We start from the raw sequence: 16870 nt of genomic DNA, 5'->3' as shown, positions 1-16870 counted from the left end.
CATCCCCTCCGCTGCTCTGTGGAAGCACATTGTTCAACGCGGGCTCATTATACCCAGCACCAATGAATGCCTCGGTGCATTTTTAGTTGCTGAGAATTAAAACACTTTCTGACAGAGACGCGGCGGCGGCGGCGGACACCTGAAGACGGAGGGAGGCAGCGGACCGAGGAACATTTTTGCTTTTGGGTTTTTTTTTATTTTTTATTTTCCCTCCTCCTCTTGATTTACAGCTCGAGAAAGCAACAGAAATTGAAAGATTTTTTTCTCTCTCTTCCTCTCCGGTGGACAAAAACGTCGCTCTAATTAGACCTCTGCTTGTTGTAAGTATGCACTGCACATTCCTGTGTTAGAAATACGTCGGCGGTGTTTTTTCTTCTTCTTCTTCTTTTTTTTTTTTGGTTCAGTATTTTTTTTTTTTGGACCCCGCTGGAGACTGCAGTTGTTAGCTAGCTATCATAACATTTTAATTCGCGCCCGGTTAGCTTCTCCAGGCTCTCCATAATGGGGGCATTGGTTAGAATTAGCGGTTTTGTCTGCACCTTTTTTTTTTCCTATTATTTAATACAATTGTGATTCTTGAGTTCGAAACTTGAAGGGATACCGCGGTGGATTTCCCCCTCCGGTTCGGCTCACTTTGAAAAAAAGAAAGCATTTAAATGGGCATAACTGTAAAGCGGAATTTACTTTCAGTCTCCTGTAAATGTGCAGACAGTTTTTTGTTTTTTTTTTCTCAGTGTGAGGGTTTTGCTGGTGCCGATAGTGGCCGCACAGACAAGTAGGGTGACGCCCCGTCACACTGACTCAAAACTGAATGTATCACTGCGGAAGTGAGATTCCATTACAGGGCATTTATACACAGATGACATGGGATGATTCCTGCTCTGAAGAAAGAAAGAAAAAAATCTCTTCAAACTGTTTTAGTAAGTTGGAAAAGGAAGAAAGATGCCCACTGAAGCATTAATGTGTATTTGGCAAGTAAGGCCATGAGAGCTCCAAGACAAGAGGAGAAACCATTACTCACCCCAAACACACTTGTGACAATTTATTTTATTCAGCTTTCAAAACAGCATTTAAGTTAGTGCAGGACAGGTTTCACTTTTCTGCTTTTTGTTCCCCCCCCCCCCTTTGCATGCATCACACATGGAGATTAACCATATTAATTATCATATAGATGGATGATGTGCATGATGGAGGTCCTGTATCGGCGTCTGTGGAGTCGTGGCGAGAATTTGGCCAGCTGGATAACAGCTGGAGGTAGTCCAGCGATAGAGGTGTGATGTTGATGTGTTGTTCTTTTCTCTGCACAGCTGTAGCCTGGATGCTGCCATGCGGCATGCCAAAATAAGTGTGACTCTTCTTAAAAAAAAAAAAAAACACCAAGATTGCTCAGATGACAGCTTCTCCTGCTGCTTGCTTGCATCTGTAGGGTTTTACTTTTAAGTGATTTTAAGATGGTTAGATTGATGTTGTTTTTGTGCCGTATTTGTTAGGTTAATAATTCTAAATGGGGTTTTTTTTTCCCCGTGGAAAGCTTGGATCTTCTTCTGTCATTGTCTCACAAAAGATTCACTCATTTCTCCAGCTGCCAAAAAAAAAGAACCACTTCTGGGTTTTGGGGTGTTGGGTGTCTGATGACTAGCAGCCCTTTGTGTGGAGGTCAGCTGGACCTTTTCATCTCTGCTGCTGCTGCCTCCACCTTCTCACCCTGACCAACAAGCTAAAAGGATGACCCAGTAAGAAGAAAAGGTCACTGGGATCCCAGTACCGTTGAGTGCATCTTGTTTAAGCTGCACGCAGATGCAGAAACACTTTATATAAATGTTTTTCTAAGGGAGGAAAGGACAGGAGGGATTGTTTATTAGGAGGATTTTCTCTTAAGATTTGAACAAAATGATTCTTTCATTCATGTTTTGGTGGGTTTTTTTCCCGACTGCCAACTGCAGAAGAGAAAGAGTCGACTTTCCAGTGTGGTGTAATCAACTAGATTTGTCCTTGAATTGATAGACTTCATGCGACTTGACTCAAGTTGTTCCTTATTGTGTTTCATTGGCCTCCCAGAGCGCAATAGTGATTCCTCAGCTGCTGGTCAACATTTATGTTTGGATGCTGTTTGGAAGGATGATGTCATTGGAGAGCAGTGGGAGGGTGTGGTGGGTTATCGAGGCTTTAGGATGGGTCTTGGAGTCTCGGTGTTCGACCGTGATACCTCCCTAGAGAGGGTCTCCTTACCATCATTACTCCATTAAAAATCTATTATCTCTGCAGTGGGCTTGTGGCTCTGCCAGTATGGATTCTTTAACCAATTAAGCACTTTAATGGAGAGCAGAATGCATGTTGAGGAGGACGGTCATCCGTGTGCCCTGTGTTGTTGTTTTTTTTTTGCATCATGTGTCTTGAAGTGATTTGCAGGAATCGCCGAAAAAGTAAAGAGTGTTTATTGATTTAATTTGAAAGAGACAAGAACCGGCGAGCGAAAAGGTTGGGTTTGGAGGATCTTCATTATTGATATCTTTATGTATTTTTAAGCTTGTAGGTCGACCCTTCCCTCCTGTGTCTGTTATGCCCTTGGCAGATAGTAAGAGTAGCCCTCTGCCTCCCTCGCCCTCAGCCACTCTCCTCCTACCACCCCTATTGCTGCTCTGTGCTTGCACCCTCCGTAAGCTGTCATGTAAGATTATCCTCTCGGTCCAGGCGAGGCTCTAGGGTTTCAAAACGAACTGTTAATTTCCCAGGCTGGAGGTGGCACGCTATAAATAATCCTAAATGCAAACATGCTGTTTAGTGGTCCTCGATCAAAAAAAGGGGGGAGAGCAGCTCTCGAAAGATTTCGGGGACTTTGGAATAGAACAGGTCACCACTTTGCAGATAACACTGTTGTTGTCTCACAGCGCTAGCAGAGAGGTTGCTCTTTTTTTTCCTTTAGTCAGCTGGTTTGTTGCGACTGCTAATATATTGGCTATTAACATTAGCAACTCTGCTGTAAAATTATTGCTATTCCTAGAAATGTGGAAAAGAAAAACCGACCACTGCATCACCCTATATGTTGTAGATGCATGTGCAAAAGATGAGGCGACTGTACAGGTAAAGCATGCACTAATTACTGCAGAAGAAGAAATTCAGAATTGCAGAATAGAATGTAGAAGAGGATCCTATATGGGCATCTTTGTGCACAGAACAGAAAAACTTATTCAAGAAGTTCTTTTGCGTGGTCCCTATGTGTGGATATAATATGTAAAAAAGACCGATGCAAGCATTGATGCCTGTAACCTCCTGAGGCTGTGTCCTCATCCGTCCCCTCTATCCGCACAAAGACCAGCTCGGCATGAAACCCCTCCTGACAACAAGTGGCTCTGGGGACACGACAGTCTCTCTATCAATGATTAATTTTGCTATTCATCTCCATATGTAAGTGTGGATTATTAATCAGCTGCTGACATGGCCTAGTTTGAGAGAAGATGGCACGGCTGTCTGCTTCCCTTCCTCCCGTCTCCCAGTAGCGGGCGCGGGTGTGTTGAATTAGCATTTTAGACTGTGTTTGGCAGGTGTACACTTGAGATCTGGTTGTGTCGAAGAAACGCGGTTACCAACCGTGTTACAATCTGCAGGGCTGCGTGTCTGAATGTGATAGATGTCGGTCTCTCTTTTGATTTTTTTTGTCCTACATTCGACTGTGCATCACTGGCATAAACAATATGGAAAAATCATCTATTTGTGATTTATGTTTTGCTGCGTATTGATCGGTATTAATTATTAAAGGTGCTCTTTGTGCATATTAGTGCATGTCCGTCATCATGCATATTTATTTTTTGCCGTGACGGACGAGTGTGGCAGCAGCCACTCATATATGACTAATGCTTTGATAGGATGTGTATATGCTGTTGTGAAATCTGATTAACGTGTCAGCATTAGTAATATGACAGACAGGCTGATTGTGGAAAATGTAAGGCCAGCTGATTAAGGGTAAGGTTAGGAATTGGGTTGTGGTGTTGGCGTAGCATAGGGGTCGATGTTTATGGTTGTTTTAGGGCCAATATGGATTATAAATAATGAAGGAGACCCCAAACTGATATTTGGAACCAATGTACATCTTCATTTTAAATTTTTCACTGAAGTGCCGTAGTTTGAAAAAAAAATGTTTTATGTATGTGTAATTATAAGAGAACTTTTCAACATTTGTCCTTAGGATATTATGCATAACCAATCAGACAGAGCTGTGAGCGTGGAAACAGCTTTTTAAAATGATTTACTTTATCGGGAATCGATTTTTAAAAAGAGACACCAGTCATGGGAAAAATGCTAAATGTGAGATCCAATAATTAGCCATGCCGATTATCAATTGACTCCTAGTGCGCTTGGAGATTTAATCGGAGGGTTACAGGAGGATTAAGGGAAGAAAAATGGACAGTGGACTTTGATTTGAACTGAATTGATCTCACAACTTGCCGTGTACTCCGTGTCTGTCAGTTACATAATCGGCTAAACATTAAGCTTTACTTTTTGGTACCTGTTGAAGCTAATAATGAAGAAAAGTTGCCCCTTTGAAATACAGCTAAACCAATACTCTGAAGCTGAATATAGCTATTTTAAAATGGGAGGAAAATAAAGCAGTGACAGTTTATTTTGGGGTTTTTTTTATAAGTCACTGCTTTATCTGTGCTAAAGACTCTCAGAACAATGAATTAATCAGAATATAACTTGACTGACAATGAAAATAATTGTAGGTTGAGACATGATGGCACACCTGTTTTAGAGAATTGGAGAAAAAAAATTTAATCTGCTGCCTGTAATCCAAATGACCAGTTTGTAGTTTAACATTTAGTTTTGTGTCCACGGTGCTTTCTGTTAACTTTTCCAGTAAAATATTGCTTCGTCGACGTGTTATGACGTCCACGTCCTGTCTTTGAGCTCGCTGCCCTCGGTGACACAAGATATTCCAGTGTCTGTCTGCCCTGCACAAGTCTCTCTTTTTCGCACAGCTGCTGTTTATTTGGTTAGAGGAGGCTCTGAGGAGCTAGGCTGGCTCTGCAGCTCCACCACAGTCTCTGTACTCCAGCCAGGGCGAGCTGCACTGTGTACCAGGTTGATTTATTTACAGTGAGGGAAAGGGAAGCTAAATGTTTGGCCACGAGATTGAGGGGTCAGTATAATTCCCTTCCTGTTGTGCTTCAGAGTTATAGCAGTGAGGGTGTTTTTACAAGGAGGTCATTGTTGATACTGGTGATGGTGCTCAGAGCTACCTGTTCCATTAGGGCGAGCGGTGGCTTATGGGATCAGGGATGTGATGCAGCAGCAGCATGTGTGTGTGTGTGTGGCTCTGTAATTGAATGAGAACAGCTAAATGGCCGTGTCTTCAGTTAGCAAGTCTACTTTTCTGTCAATCATTAACATCATTCCAGTCCAGGCTAATCTTAGTCTGCCCTCACAGCACAGTCACACACAGCTCAGACACAAATAACACAAACAGGCTTTTTTACAGAGGTGGGGGCATGCTGATTCTATTAATACAGCACCGCACCCAGAGAGGCAAATTTAGGACGATGTCTTATTTGTCACTCCCCAAGACTGAGTTAACTTTATAAGTTTAGTTTTCTTCTGACGCTGTGTGCCGTCGTTTTTTTATTAAAACTGTCCAGAGAGGCTGTGTTTTTTGTCACCTGTTAAGCTTCTTTTTCTACAAGCCAAGTTTAAGATTCACTCCAGCTGTGTGTGCTCCTCTGGGACTTAAAGCACCAGAGAGAGGGTGTGTGTGTTTTCTACTCTTACTGACTGAAGCACTGATGTTCAGCACTCTCTAGTGAGCCAGGAGTTTGTGTAACAGATAAAACATGGAGTGTATTTTACATTCGAGATGACATTTGCTTCCCTAAGTGAGGTAGAACAACACACGTGACCTGTGATGCTCGTGAAATCCTGCCGGATTGATTACACACCGTAGCAGCTGGTGCAGGTTAATGATTTTCTTCTTAAAAGGAACATTCGGCAAAGCGAGAAACGGTTGGAGAGCGCGCTGAGATGTTTAACTCCATGTGGCCGTCTTTTACTCTTAACAGCCTCATCTGGACGGTGACACATGAGGAAACTTTTGAGGAAGAGAAATTTAAAGCTGCACTGAGTGTTGGGGTGGGGCAGATTTGCATAACAGTGTTATGGCATAATACGCTTCTGATGCCGTTACTGTAAGTTCATACTGAAAGTAGCGGTGGTGCCGTTCAGCTAAATTCAACGCAGTGTGTCATTATGGCAACTGAGGCAGGGTTACTTAAAGGTACGTCTGTTTTTGGCATTTCTGTTGTTTTTTATTTCAAACTTGTCTCTTTAAATGCCATAAAAACATCTCCTGGAGAGTTTTTGGTCGGTACTGTCAAACAAAAAGTGAAACTAAGCTGCCAGTTAGAGCTGTTGCATCCAAACAGGTACAGGAATTCTCGGTTATTTTCCCCTGCGGTCTGTCATTAGCGATGACATCGGTATGATGACATCACCTGACCACTCATTATCTGTATGATGTCAATCTGACACTGTAACCACAGGAGATTTCTACGGTTGCTATGGGCCTCCAGCAGACTGTACTTGTGGTTAGCCTCAGATTTGTACTTGATTTGCTCTTGCAAAATCTTCGTGATGGATTCGTTTCTTTCCAACCGTGACTCATTATGGTTCTACTGGGCTGGTATCGGGTCATCTTCAGGTCAAAGGTTTGGTAACTTTGTGGTAAATTTTCAGTACGCTGAGTCATCCTTCACTCAGAACATAGTGGAAACACCCATACGAGTGCTTTCTCTGCCCATTACGGCTGGAATTTCACTGGCCAGCAGTGCTGTTGTCGGGGTGACATCAGGGGATCTGTGTGTATCTTTGTCTCGGCTTGTGTCTGCGCGCGGATGTACGCCGCCGTACATGCGCGGCTCTAGCTGACTCGACAGTTAATGCTGTAATAGCGGAATAGACACAAACTTTTCTGCAAATTTCCCATGTTTGTTGAGCGTGCCTGGATTCGTTGTCCTGCTTCACTGCCAACTGCCGCATGTCTGCTTTATCCATCAGCTCTGCTGCTGTCTGTTACACGTCCAAAAGAAATGTCTTTTAAGCTGAACAAATGTCTGATCATTTGGATTATCAAGCACAATTTTGCACATCTATCAATCACAATAAAACGTTTCATTTTAGTTTGTCAGTCGTTATTGATCATGTTTATTAGGGACCTGGGGAAAATATTTTGGTTTTATTTCATTGTAACCGCTTTACTTCAAATTTAGTCAATTTCTCAAGGTAGTCTGGTAGTCATTTTAATGTTAAGACAATGACGAAAAACACACACAAATAAATAAATGTACACACCTAATTTTAAAAAAAGGTAATCATGAAGGATTGACCTCTCCTTGATGCACCTGAAATAAAGAAATCAAACCTCTTCGGGGGAGGTGTTGTGGGACATGGGCTTGTTTTAGATTTAAAACCTTATCTCGTCAGGTCAAGCACCAGGCCCTGCCAGTCGCAGACCTCTCCTGGTGGGGAGGGAGGGAGATCTAGTTTGAAGTGTTTTTTTGAAATTTACCTGTCAAGGTTACTGCGGCTTTAGTTTTTGGATGTCATTTGTTAGTGGATGGGTGCAATGTAGACTTGAACAATTAATAGATTTCAAATCCAAATTGCACTTTGTTTTATTTTATTACTTTATTTAACATGATTGCAGAATGTGCAAGCTCGTGAGCAATACATAATATACCTAGTATTTTAGTGTCGGGCATTGTTAAATTGGAATTATTTTATTTTCTGTAATTGTTCTATTTTTTCTGACATTTAAAAAACTGTTGTTGTTTTACATTTTCAAGTTCTCCTCTTTATATTGCGACATGGAGCAATTTTTGGTTGTGTCGTCAAATCACAATATCTGTTTAAAATTAGATGTTGTTCCCAAAACCTTCAGCCCCAGTGTGTGACAGGAGGCCCAGGCCGCCGTGGACTAGCACCCCTCGGGAGACGTGCATTAAAGCCACAGGGAGAGCGACGCAGGGCGTGGGGGCTCCATTATCCAGCAATATGATACGCTGTTTGTGAGCCGGGGAGGGAGGACGCTTTGTTCATACAGACAGACTTTTTGTGTATAATGCATTTTTAAGTGGAACTATCAAACATCAAACCGTGTCATTATTGCTACTGATGAAGCGTCTGTCACCGGTACACATCGCTGCTGTTTGATTATCCACACCTAGTTCCAGTTGTACTGTAAAATGTATCTGACTTACTTTGTCTACTGGGATGTCAAACACAAACTAAACCTATAAATTCCTGTAAAGGTAGTGTTTACCTTTGTTGTGTAAGTTTTAGCAAACAGAAAATGGATATCACTTATGTTTTCCTCAGGAGACTGATGTGTTTCTTTCATAACATGCCTTGATTTATGATCGACGCGGCCCCGCTACTTCGACTAGACCCATTAAGCATGTTTAGTGAGTCCATAGGGGGCGACTGTAAGGAACACCTGGAGTCATAAAGTCCTCTTTTAGGCCTCTCCTTCTGGTGCTGTGGATTGATCCCTTTAGAAGAACTAAGGTGAACCAGCACGAAACAGCTCACAGCAGCAGAGCTTTGCTCAGCAAACTGTGATTTATCTCGTTGTCCAGAGGGGAAATTGGTTCAGATCCTGATTAACTTTTTACGATCAGTGTTTTTTTTTTTGTGATGTGGGCTTTTTTTTTTAAATATGTTTTATTAGAATTGACAGTTTTGGCTCTGGCATGTGTCGCCGTCGGTTCAGAGGTCGACATTAGCAGCGTAAAGCCTGAGTGATGAGGATCTGTCTGCCAGTGTCATGCCCCTCCTGTTTCTCTCTCTCGCTGCCTCCCCAGCTTTCCCTCTCATGCACACACTCTCTGCTGCTCACACCGAGCGGTAGAGGATTGGAACATTGAGTACCTTCAGCACATTTTTCACATTCCCCTTTGAGGGTCTCAACCTCAGCCCCCACTGAACACACACACACACACACACTACAACACACACAAACCACTAATGTTTCTCACCAATGGGCAGTAATGGTATTGTTGTGTGTTTTGCAAAGACTGTGGACTGCATCATGGCAGTCTAGTGGCAGAGGATAGCTTGTCAAAACTCTGCCTGTCTGTGCTTTATGCTGCTTTTTTGTTTGTTTTGTCAGTGTACTAACCTGCACCTTTTTTCCTTTCTTTCAGCAGCAGTGTGTGTCGGTGAGCAGCAGCGGCAAAGATGACGGAGTACAAGCTGGTGGTAGTGGGAGCTGGAGGCGTGGGCAAGAGTGCACTCACCATCCAGCTCATCCAGAACCACTTTGTGGACGAATATGACCCCACTATAGAGGTATGACTCTCCTCCTCTTATGTATCCCTGTGGGAGTCGTCTCGGAGGTCGGGGCGGGTGGGAAGGTGGTAAAGGGTTGATCATATTGTCAGAAATAAATTCTTTCCCCTTGAGTTGTTGTGTGGTTGTACTATTTATGCTTTTAAATGCAGTCTCCGCACAATTAATCAACCGCTTTCATATAAATGTCCGAGCGCACAGTCGCTGCTGGAAGCGATATTTTGTGGACCCGACTGAGACGACAGCTCAGGCTAAACCAAGTTATTTTAATTTAATTAATTGAATGCCGTGGCAATCCTCCAACGGTCAAACTTGGAAGAAATTCCTAATTTTGCTTTAAGAATAAACATTTACTCCACCCTTTTTTTTTTTTCCAGAATCCTCATATTTTCACGAGCATAGGACGCTGCATACATTGCACAGAGAAGCCAATGAGAATGTTGTCTCCCCTCTTTTCTCTCTTTTCCTCCCTCTCTGTCTCCACTCTCTCCCTCTCTTTCTCACCACGCCTGCCTCTGGCCAGACAATGTCCTTTTTGTGTATTTGCATTCCTGGCCCCTATGCTCTAACAAACAAAGGGACAGCACTCCATGTTTTTGTGACTGCATGTTGGAAGGCTAAACATTGGCTCTGATACCCCCGATGCTTCTCTGATCTATTGATTTTCATTTGACCTGAAAATAGACAGGGCGCTAATAGCAGATATAAGTTAATACTCTGTCAATCTGCATCACGTACAGTATCTGCGTCTACGTGCTGCTTAGCCCTGGACGTGGCATCATCGGCGATGGTCCACGAGTTGCCTCAAATCCCACCAGCTCACCTGTTTTGTGGCACATTTTTACAGATATCTAAAAGTTTCTCCCCCTTTTTTTTGGTCTGCAGGACTCCTACAGGAAGCAAGTGGTTATCGACGGAGAGACCTGCCTGCTGGACATCCTGGACACTGCAGGTCAAGAGGAGTACAGCGCCATGAGGGATCAGTACATGAGGACAGGGGAGGGCTTTTTGTGTGTCTTCGCCATCAACAACACCAAGTCTTTTGAGGACATTCACCAGTACAGGTGTGTTGTTGCAGATGTTCAGTTGACGGCCGCATCACAGAGACCAGTTGCAAAATCATTTCTGTTAGTTTTAGCTCCTCTGCATGTGCATTTGTATATGCAGTGTGTGTTACAGAGACTCCCGTGGGGTGTGGAGGGGAGAGGGGTGTTGTATACGTGTGTGTGTGTGTGTGTGTGTGTGTGTGTGTGTGTGTGCCAGCTCTCTGCAGTAGTTGGGTGATGTCATGCTGTAGCGTTTAACACGGCTAAAGAAAGCTTAGCCCCCAACTGGAGGCTTACAGCACGATGCCAATGAAATCGATCCTGACTCAATTAGAGGAGCAGGGAGAGGTAGTGCTCCCAAGGACAGGGAAGGAGAAAGGGAGGGTAGGAAACAAGGGAGGAGGGGAGGAGAGAGAGTTTCAGCTGGAGATGACAGTGCTCGCTCTCTCTCCCTCTCTCTTTGCCACATTTCGTCTTTCTCATCTCATTAGACACTCGCTTGCCAGTCTTGCATGTGGCAAGCGAAAGAGGCTACACATTAGCTGCCACCTCTTCTGCAGTTTTGCAGGGTTGCTGAGTGTGTCGCGCACACATTGGTTTGGCGCGCTTCCACTGCAACCCAGCCTTTTTTGGCGTGGCTCGGACGCGACTGCTGTTAAACCATTGTGCAACTCGTGAAAGCATGCGCGAACCTTTGGCTCGGTGCTAGAATAGGTGGTGGCCTGGTGAAGTTGCCGAGTTATTTAAAGATCTGTTTTCTGTTTTTTTCCGGGCAAAGATGCTCAGTGTGTTTTTTTTAAACACATCTCTCCCACTGTTGTCACCTATTAGCGCTACATGACATAGCAGTGTTATGTACCAAAACCATTGACAAGATTCGAGGGGCTTTTGGTGTTCACTCTCATTTCCAACGTGTCTGTTAAAATTCTGCTTTGCCAGCAAATAACAGTGGTCAGAACAGGGTAAGATGTCTGCTGTGACATGGAAACTTAGCAAGTGTGGTCATAAACCCCATTAGCAGTGCTGACTGCAGACGGGCTGACTGTAGTGGATCCATCCTGCTGTATAGTGGCTGACTGGGAAGACGGGCTGAGCTGATAGAGTGATCTGACCCACTCCTCTCACTCAGTTCCCCCCTGGCTGTCTGGCGTTTGGCACTTGCTGCTGTAGTGATGAGGTAATGCTGTTTGCCGCTAGCCTGTTGTCCATCCCTCCCCCTCCCGCTCTACCTCCCCCCCACCCACCCACCTCCCTCCTTCAGCAGTGCAGCACAGCCCAGCACCGGCAGGCCCCGGCTCTTCCTCTGGGTCCTAGAGTTCCCTGGGTGGTTGGTTTTTCCAGTGGTGTTGTTTATGAAGCTAGAAGGAGCCCAGACGAGAGACATGTCGCTGCGGCTGAATGCAGTGATTTGACTGGCCAAAAGTTTTGTCAATTAAATGTCAACTAATGTGTTCTTCTTGTCTTCTTGCCGTTCACAGAGAACAGATAAAACGTGTGAAGGACTCGGATGATGTTCCCATGGTGCTTGTGGGGAACAAATGTGACCTCCCAGCGCGCACGGTGGACACAAGGCAAGCCCAGGAACTAGCTCGCTCCTATGGAATCCCTTACATTGAAACCTCTGCCAAAACACGACAGGTACGTAGTGAACAGGAAGCACACACACCAACACGCTGTGCTTGCGTTTCCTTTGAAAAAACCTTTTTTCTTTTTTCTCTCCCTCTTTCTCTGGTGTTTGTATTTACCATTATCCTATTTTTTTCTGATCCTTGCAAGCCACAAAACTCTGATTCTATGCAACATTTAAGTCCTCTTACGCTGCATCATAATATTATCCACAAGTTATGGGAGCACTCTAATTTGGGCTCTGTAGTTCTACATTTTGCAAGCATATTCATGCACCTAAAGTGCAGTGCATGGCCTGCGGTATGATGTGATTTGTGTTGCTGGGAACATTTTATGCTGCAGGCAATGACTCATAGCCAGGTTACCTTGGCTTGAGAACAGAACTACAGTATTTGAAAGGCCTCATAAGGACTAGTCGCTGCATAGCTCCCACTGTCTGTGACTCACTGTCGCACATTATGTAGGTACACAGAGACTCGCGGTAATCGTTGAACCTGCAGAATGTCTGTCACTCAAAATGAATCAAGATTTAAGAGACGACTTCTTTTTAGTCATCCAGATTTTTTTTGATTAACAGTGCCTGGAATTATCAGGGTTGCCATGGTAATGTTGCCAAATGGCAGAGTACACCTGAGAGGTTTGCTGTTGGTTATAAGAGGTGCATTCAGGGTACTCCACTAATAAGTGACCGACGTAAGTGCCCAGATTTTTCTGTAACCTGTCTGTGTGTTTGTGTGTTGACAGGGAGTAGAGGACGCCTTCTACACACTGGTTAGGGAGATCAGACAGCATAAGCTGAGGAAGCTGAATCCACCCGATGACAGCGGTCAGGACTGTATGAGCTGTCGCTGTGTGGTATCGTGATGCAGGTGAGCAAAAACATAACCACGAAACCAGAGGCTACCAGCAAATTAGTTGGCTTTGCTAAAACATAAATTTTCATCTGCATATGAAGGCCTGTTGTAAGAATAAACAACTGTGAAATAAATTCAGTTTAAAACTTTAATTGAACTTTGTTTTACAAGCAACAATAAAAAGGTGCTAACATCTGTCCCATCTCTTGTTATGTGATTTCCCAGCTCACCAGTACACGTTGAGGAGAAATGAAACAGCACGAAGTGGCAGCATGGACTTGAAGACAGAAAGAATAAACAACTCAATGATGAAATATAAACTTTTTCAAAAAGAAGATGATTGAAGCAAAATCTCTCAAGGAAACCACCGGGGCTGATTGAACCATAGACTTTTATGGAATGGAGGATTTTGGACTGTTGCCTGAGTGGCTAGCTGAACTAGCCTGGTCCGGTCCCTTCTTTTTTGTTGGTCCACATTGACCTGTGAGCAACACCACTAATGACTCTTTGTCAACTCCAGTGTGGTCTCACTGGGTAGCTCCACAATATTCCTGCTAACTTATTGTTTTCAGTCTCAACACTGGTCGTAAAGGGGGTGTCTGTCACTTCCTCCCACCTTGAAAGCCTAATTCCACTCCCCCTGCCTACCCGCTGGAAGGACTGACTGATTTTAAATGGAAAGGACTGGAATGGACACCCTTCACATAAATAACCCGCCTTCCCCCTTCACTCTACCTGCCTTTGAGTCCCTTTGAATGGCTATGTAGTACCTTGGTTATACTGGATGCAGGGGGTGGAGGCTGACATGGGAAAGACTGTAATATTTTTTTGTTGTTTAACAAATTAGCCTAGCTGTAAAAAAAAGTTTTGATTTTGTTTTTTAATATGAAACATTTTTTGTGATTGGAAGATTTGAAAGTCACTGAGCACTAAAAGTGAACAAGGGTGCTGCTTTCAGACGGCACCTGGTTTGACATTTTTATTGACCTGCCTGAGGTAGTTCCTTTTTTTTTGGAGTAGGTATCTTGAATGGAGAATATATAGATAGATGGGTTTCCAGAATGCAGCTGCCTTCTCTCTTTACATATGTTTCATTGCGAGTTGTCTTTGTGGAATAATAATAGTAATGGCTAGTGTACGTAGATTCTGGTGCAATAGAATTCTTTACTTTCCAAATTACACAAAGTATTGGGAATAAACCATCTTCCACGACTACCTATTTTTCTGTTTTGCTTTGGTTTAAGAAGGAGAGGTACAGTGCATGAAGATGTAGATGTTGTCATCTTTGCAGTAAGCAAGAAGAGGTCACCTGTAGAACGGGACGAACACAACCACACTTGTACAGTTGCGCAGTGACGGATTGACAGAACGACGGCCAGTTGATTTTTTTCCTCGCGTTTCTTTTCAGTGACTGTATGGTGTACAACTGTTGTTTACTACATGGTGATTTTTTTTAGATTGCTAGAATCGCTCCTCGTGGACAGTAAGGCTCAGGAATCGGGGTCCAGGAAGGTCTCATCTAACAGTCCTGGAAACCAGGGTAAGGGATGTCGCGAGCTAGCTTTGCAAGAGTGTAACGCACAAGTCCTGCCTCAGAGTTGAACTTCAGTTTCTCCACACACCATACTATCCTCAAACCGCTCCTCTTCCTCTGCCACCCTCTCAGCTCTTTCAGATGAACAATAACAAGTCAGGTGCTAGTCATGTCAGAACCATAGTTACTGTAAAATGTGGGACTCTTGTGTGTAACAGGTGACGGATAGCGAGTTATGGGAGTGCTTTGCTTGGTTTCTTAACACGGACGGGCTTGTGCTCTCCATAACTGTATTAATTTGCTGCCTAAATAAAAGACTGATTTGAGTTTACTTCGCCTTATCTGTCAACTAGTTTGTACCTCATTTACGCAGCAAAGGTCTACTCGATACGATTACCTATTCTGTTTGCTGTACTGTTTGTTTATGTTTGAATATGTGTGCAACAAAAAAGAAAAGAAATATACAAGTGTGTTGACTTTAGATATGCGCTGTACAGAGTTTAAAGTCCCTACAGACACGATTTTGACTTTTCCTGTGACAGCATGTGCGTCTGAATAGGATCAGTTTAACGTCACTGGAGAAACAAGAAAAAATAGAAAAGTCCAGTATAAGCCAAGTTTTAAAAAACATGATGTTTCAGGCTGATTGCATTGGAATATGTCGCATTAGTCGCTCAGCGTTGTTGCATTTAGGGCAAGTTATCCAGAGATTGTACTCGCTCATTGATTCGGCTGGTGACGCATTTAGTTCTAGACACTACAGGCAGGTTTTGGTGACACGCTTCAAACCTCAGACGTCTCTCTCGGTGAAATGTTGTCTCCTTTCAACCGTTTTATTTCTGATTTTGTACAGACTCTTTCTTTCCTCACTCATGCCATAGCCTACAGAAACATGACCAGTCTGTGTGGATGATGGTGGTGGAGTTGTTTATCAGTTACCTGTTTATTTCCCCGCTCGGAGGAATAATATGAACTGTGAATGTGTTTGAGTCCTTAGATATTGTTTGAAAGAATCCTTGTGTTTTAAAAAAAAAAAAAGGTTTTATTATTGAAATAATTCAGGGGATGATCCTTGGCTCCGCTTTTGGCTGTGTTTTTATCCCCCCCCCACTTTTTATTTTTCACCCATTGTACTCAAACATTTTAATGAGGAAAAACAAAAAAAGCAAAAGGAGTTTGTAACATGTAATTACAGTCCCGATGGTATGCTTGTCCTCTCCCTGTCGATCTTCAAACAGTACCAACCATGATAATAATACCATAGAATTCCTCTGATCTATGCATTCGAATTCCCACCGCATTAGAATATCAGCATCATGTTGTCGCAATACTCAGCCAGCAAAACCACCAGTATACGTGTCAGAAAACCTGGCGAGCATGACAAAGACTGTAAGGGACCATTGGGGGTTTTGCACAAGGATACAGTGGGCACAAGGGCTCGTTTCTCCCCTTGCAAACTGTGGGATGGAGGTGTGGAAGGAATTTTGTGAAAATGTCAACTGTTTAGCTATTTAAGATGTATTTACTCTTTGAAAAATGTGGCAAATGTATTGCAGGACAGGAATAAAGATGTCAAGATGAAGCCTTGTTGTCTCGTTGTCCTCAACTATCCAAGCTTTCTCTCTTGAATTTGAGATTTGCTTCCACCTACAGGCTGTTTCGTGTATCGTGCGTGAGACTGTATCCGGGACAGAAGTACTTCCTTCAAGAAAAAAACACACACCTACGTGATTGTTTTCCAGCAGCTATAAACAGTTGAACTACATAAACCCTATTGGGAAACACTTTGTATTTTGCCGTCTTGCTTGGCCGATAATGTGCAACATCATGCAGTTTACACAGCAAGCGTGAGGCGTGCCGAAGGTTCAAAGGACAGTCATAAAGGCTGTGTTTACACTCGAGTTTTACCATTAACGGTGTCATTTACATAGTTTTAGGTCACGCAGGGGAACAGGACAGCTTTTATTCCAATAGACTTAACAAAAACATTGAACATTAACAATGATGCCTTCATGGATAAACTGTTTTTAAAGTTAATATGTTCATAGGAAATTGGTGTCTTGGCATCAAGTTGATTTAATAGATGGCTTTAAAGAGGGTGTTTTGGTCACTTCCAGCAACTGAAGAGGAAGACGGAAATAAGCAACACTGTGTAGTACTGTGAGAATATTACTAATTTGAAATACATGAATAAAATATTGACGCTAGCTGTGATGATAATGGAAAGAAACCAGTTCCTAGTAATTTATCATAAGGCACTGTAAGTTTGTATTTCCAAAACAGAGCATTTGCAAAGTCTTTGCATATTGTTACTGCTGGTAATGATGTTATTTATAGTATTATCATAAAGCAACCCACTGGAGTTGCTGACTTTACTGTGGTTACAGGCCACTATAAAAAAATCATTAGCACTTTGCAAATGTTGAGCAAAAGTGCTCAACAGATGTGAATGAGAGTGAGAAAAGCACTTCATG

At 43.1% G+C, this 16870-nt stretch overlaps 1 protein-coding gene across 3 annotated transcripts; it reads left to right on the top strand.

Moving 5' to 3' along the window:
• On the top strand, positions 1-15978 carry LOC103357265 (GTPase HRas). Of its 3 annotated transcripts, none has more exons than XM_008281748.1 (6): positions 1-320; positions 9195-9336; positions 10222-10400; positions 11861-12020; positions 12753-12877; positions 13088-15978. In XM_008281748.1, exons 2-5 carry the CDS (start codon positions 9226-9228, stop codon positions 12870-12872), a joined length of 570 nt encoding a protein of 189 aa, XP_008279970.1. In that variant the 5' UTR covers positions 1-320; positions 9195-9225; the 3' UTR covers positions 12873-12877; positions 13088-15978. The 3 variants fall into 3 exon arrangements, with proteins under 3 accessions (XP_008279970.1, XP_008279969.1, XP_008279971.1); XM_008281747.1 differs by having other exon boundaries at positions 9192-9336; XM_008281749.1 differs by lacking the exon at positions 1-320 and adding an exon at positions 5053-6265.
• Positions 15979-16870: the final 892 nt, after the last annotated feature.

The sequence above is a fragment of the Stegastes partitus genome, unplaced genomic scaffold, assembly GCF_000690725.1.
Source record: "Stegastes partitus isolate 25-593 unplaced genomic scaffold, Stegastes_partitus-1.0.2 Scaffold243, whole genome shotgun sequence".
In the NCBI taxonomy this organism is placed as follows: Eukaryota; Metazoa; Chordata; class Actinopteri; family Pomacentridae; genus Stegastes; species Stegastes partitus.
The sequence above is the reverse complement of the archived record's forward strand: the minus strand, read 5'-3'. Positions and strand labels throughout refer to the sequence as shown.

Bases quoted from the DNA above. Each gene is read 5' to 3' on its own strand.
- LOC103357265 (XM_008281748.1), top strand. From the start codon at position 9,226: ATGACGGAGTACAAGCTGGTGGTAGTGGGAGCTGGAGGCGTGGGCAAG. The intron at 9,337-10,221 runs GTATGACTCTCC...TTTGGTCTGCAG, and splicing joins AATATGACCCCACTATAGAG to GACTCCTACAGGAAGCAAGT. The intron at 10,401-11,860 runs GTGTGTTGTTGC...TGCCGTTCACAG, and splicing joins GAGGACATTCACCAGTACAG to AGAACAGATAAAACGTGTGA.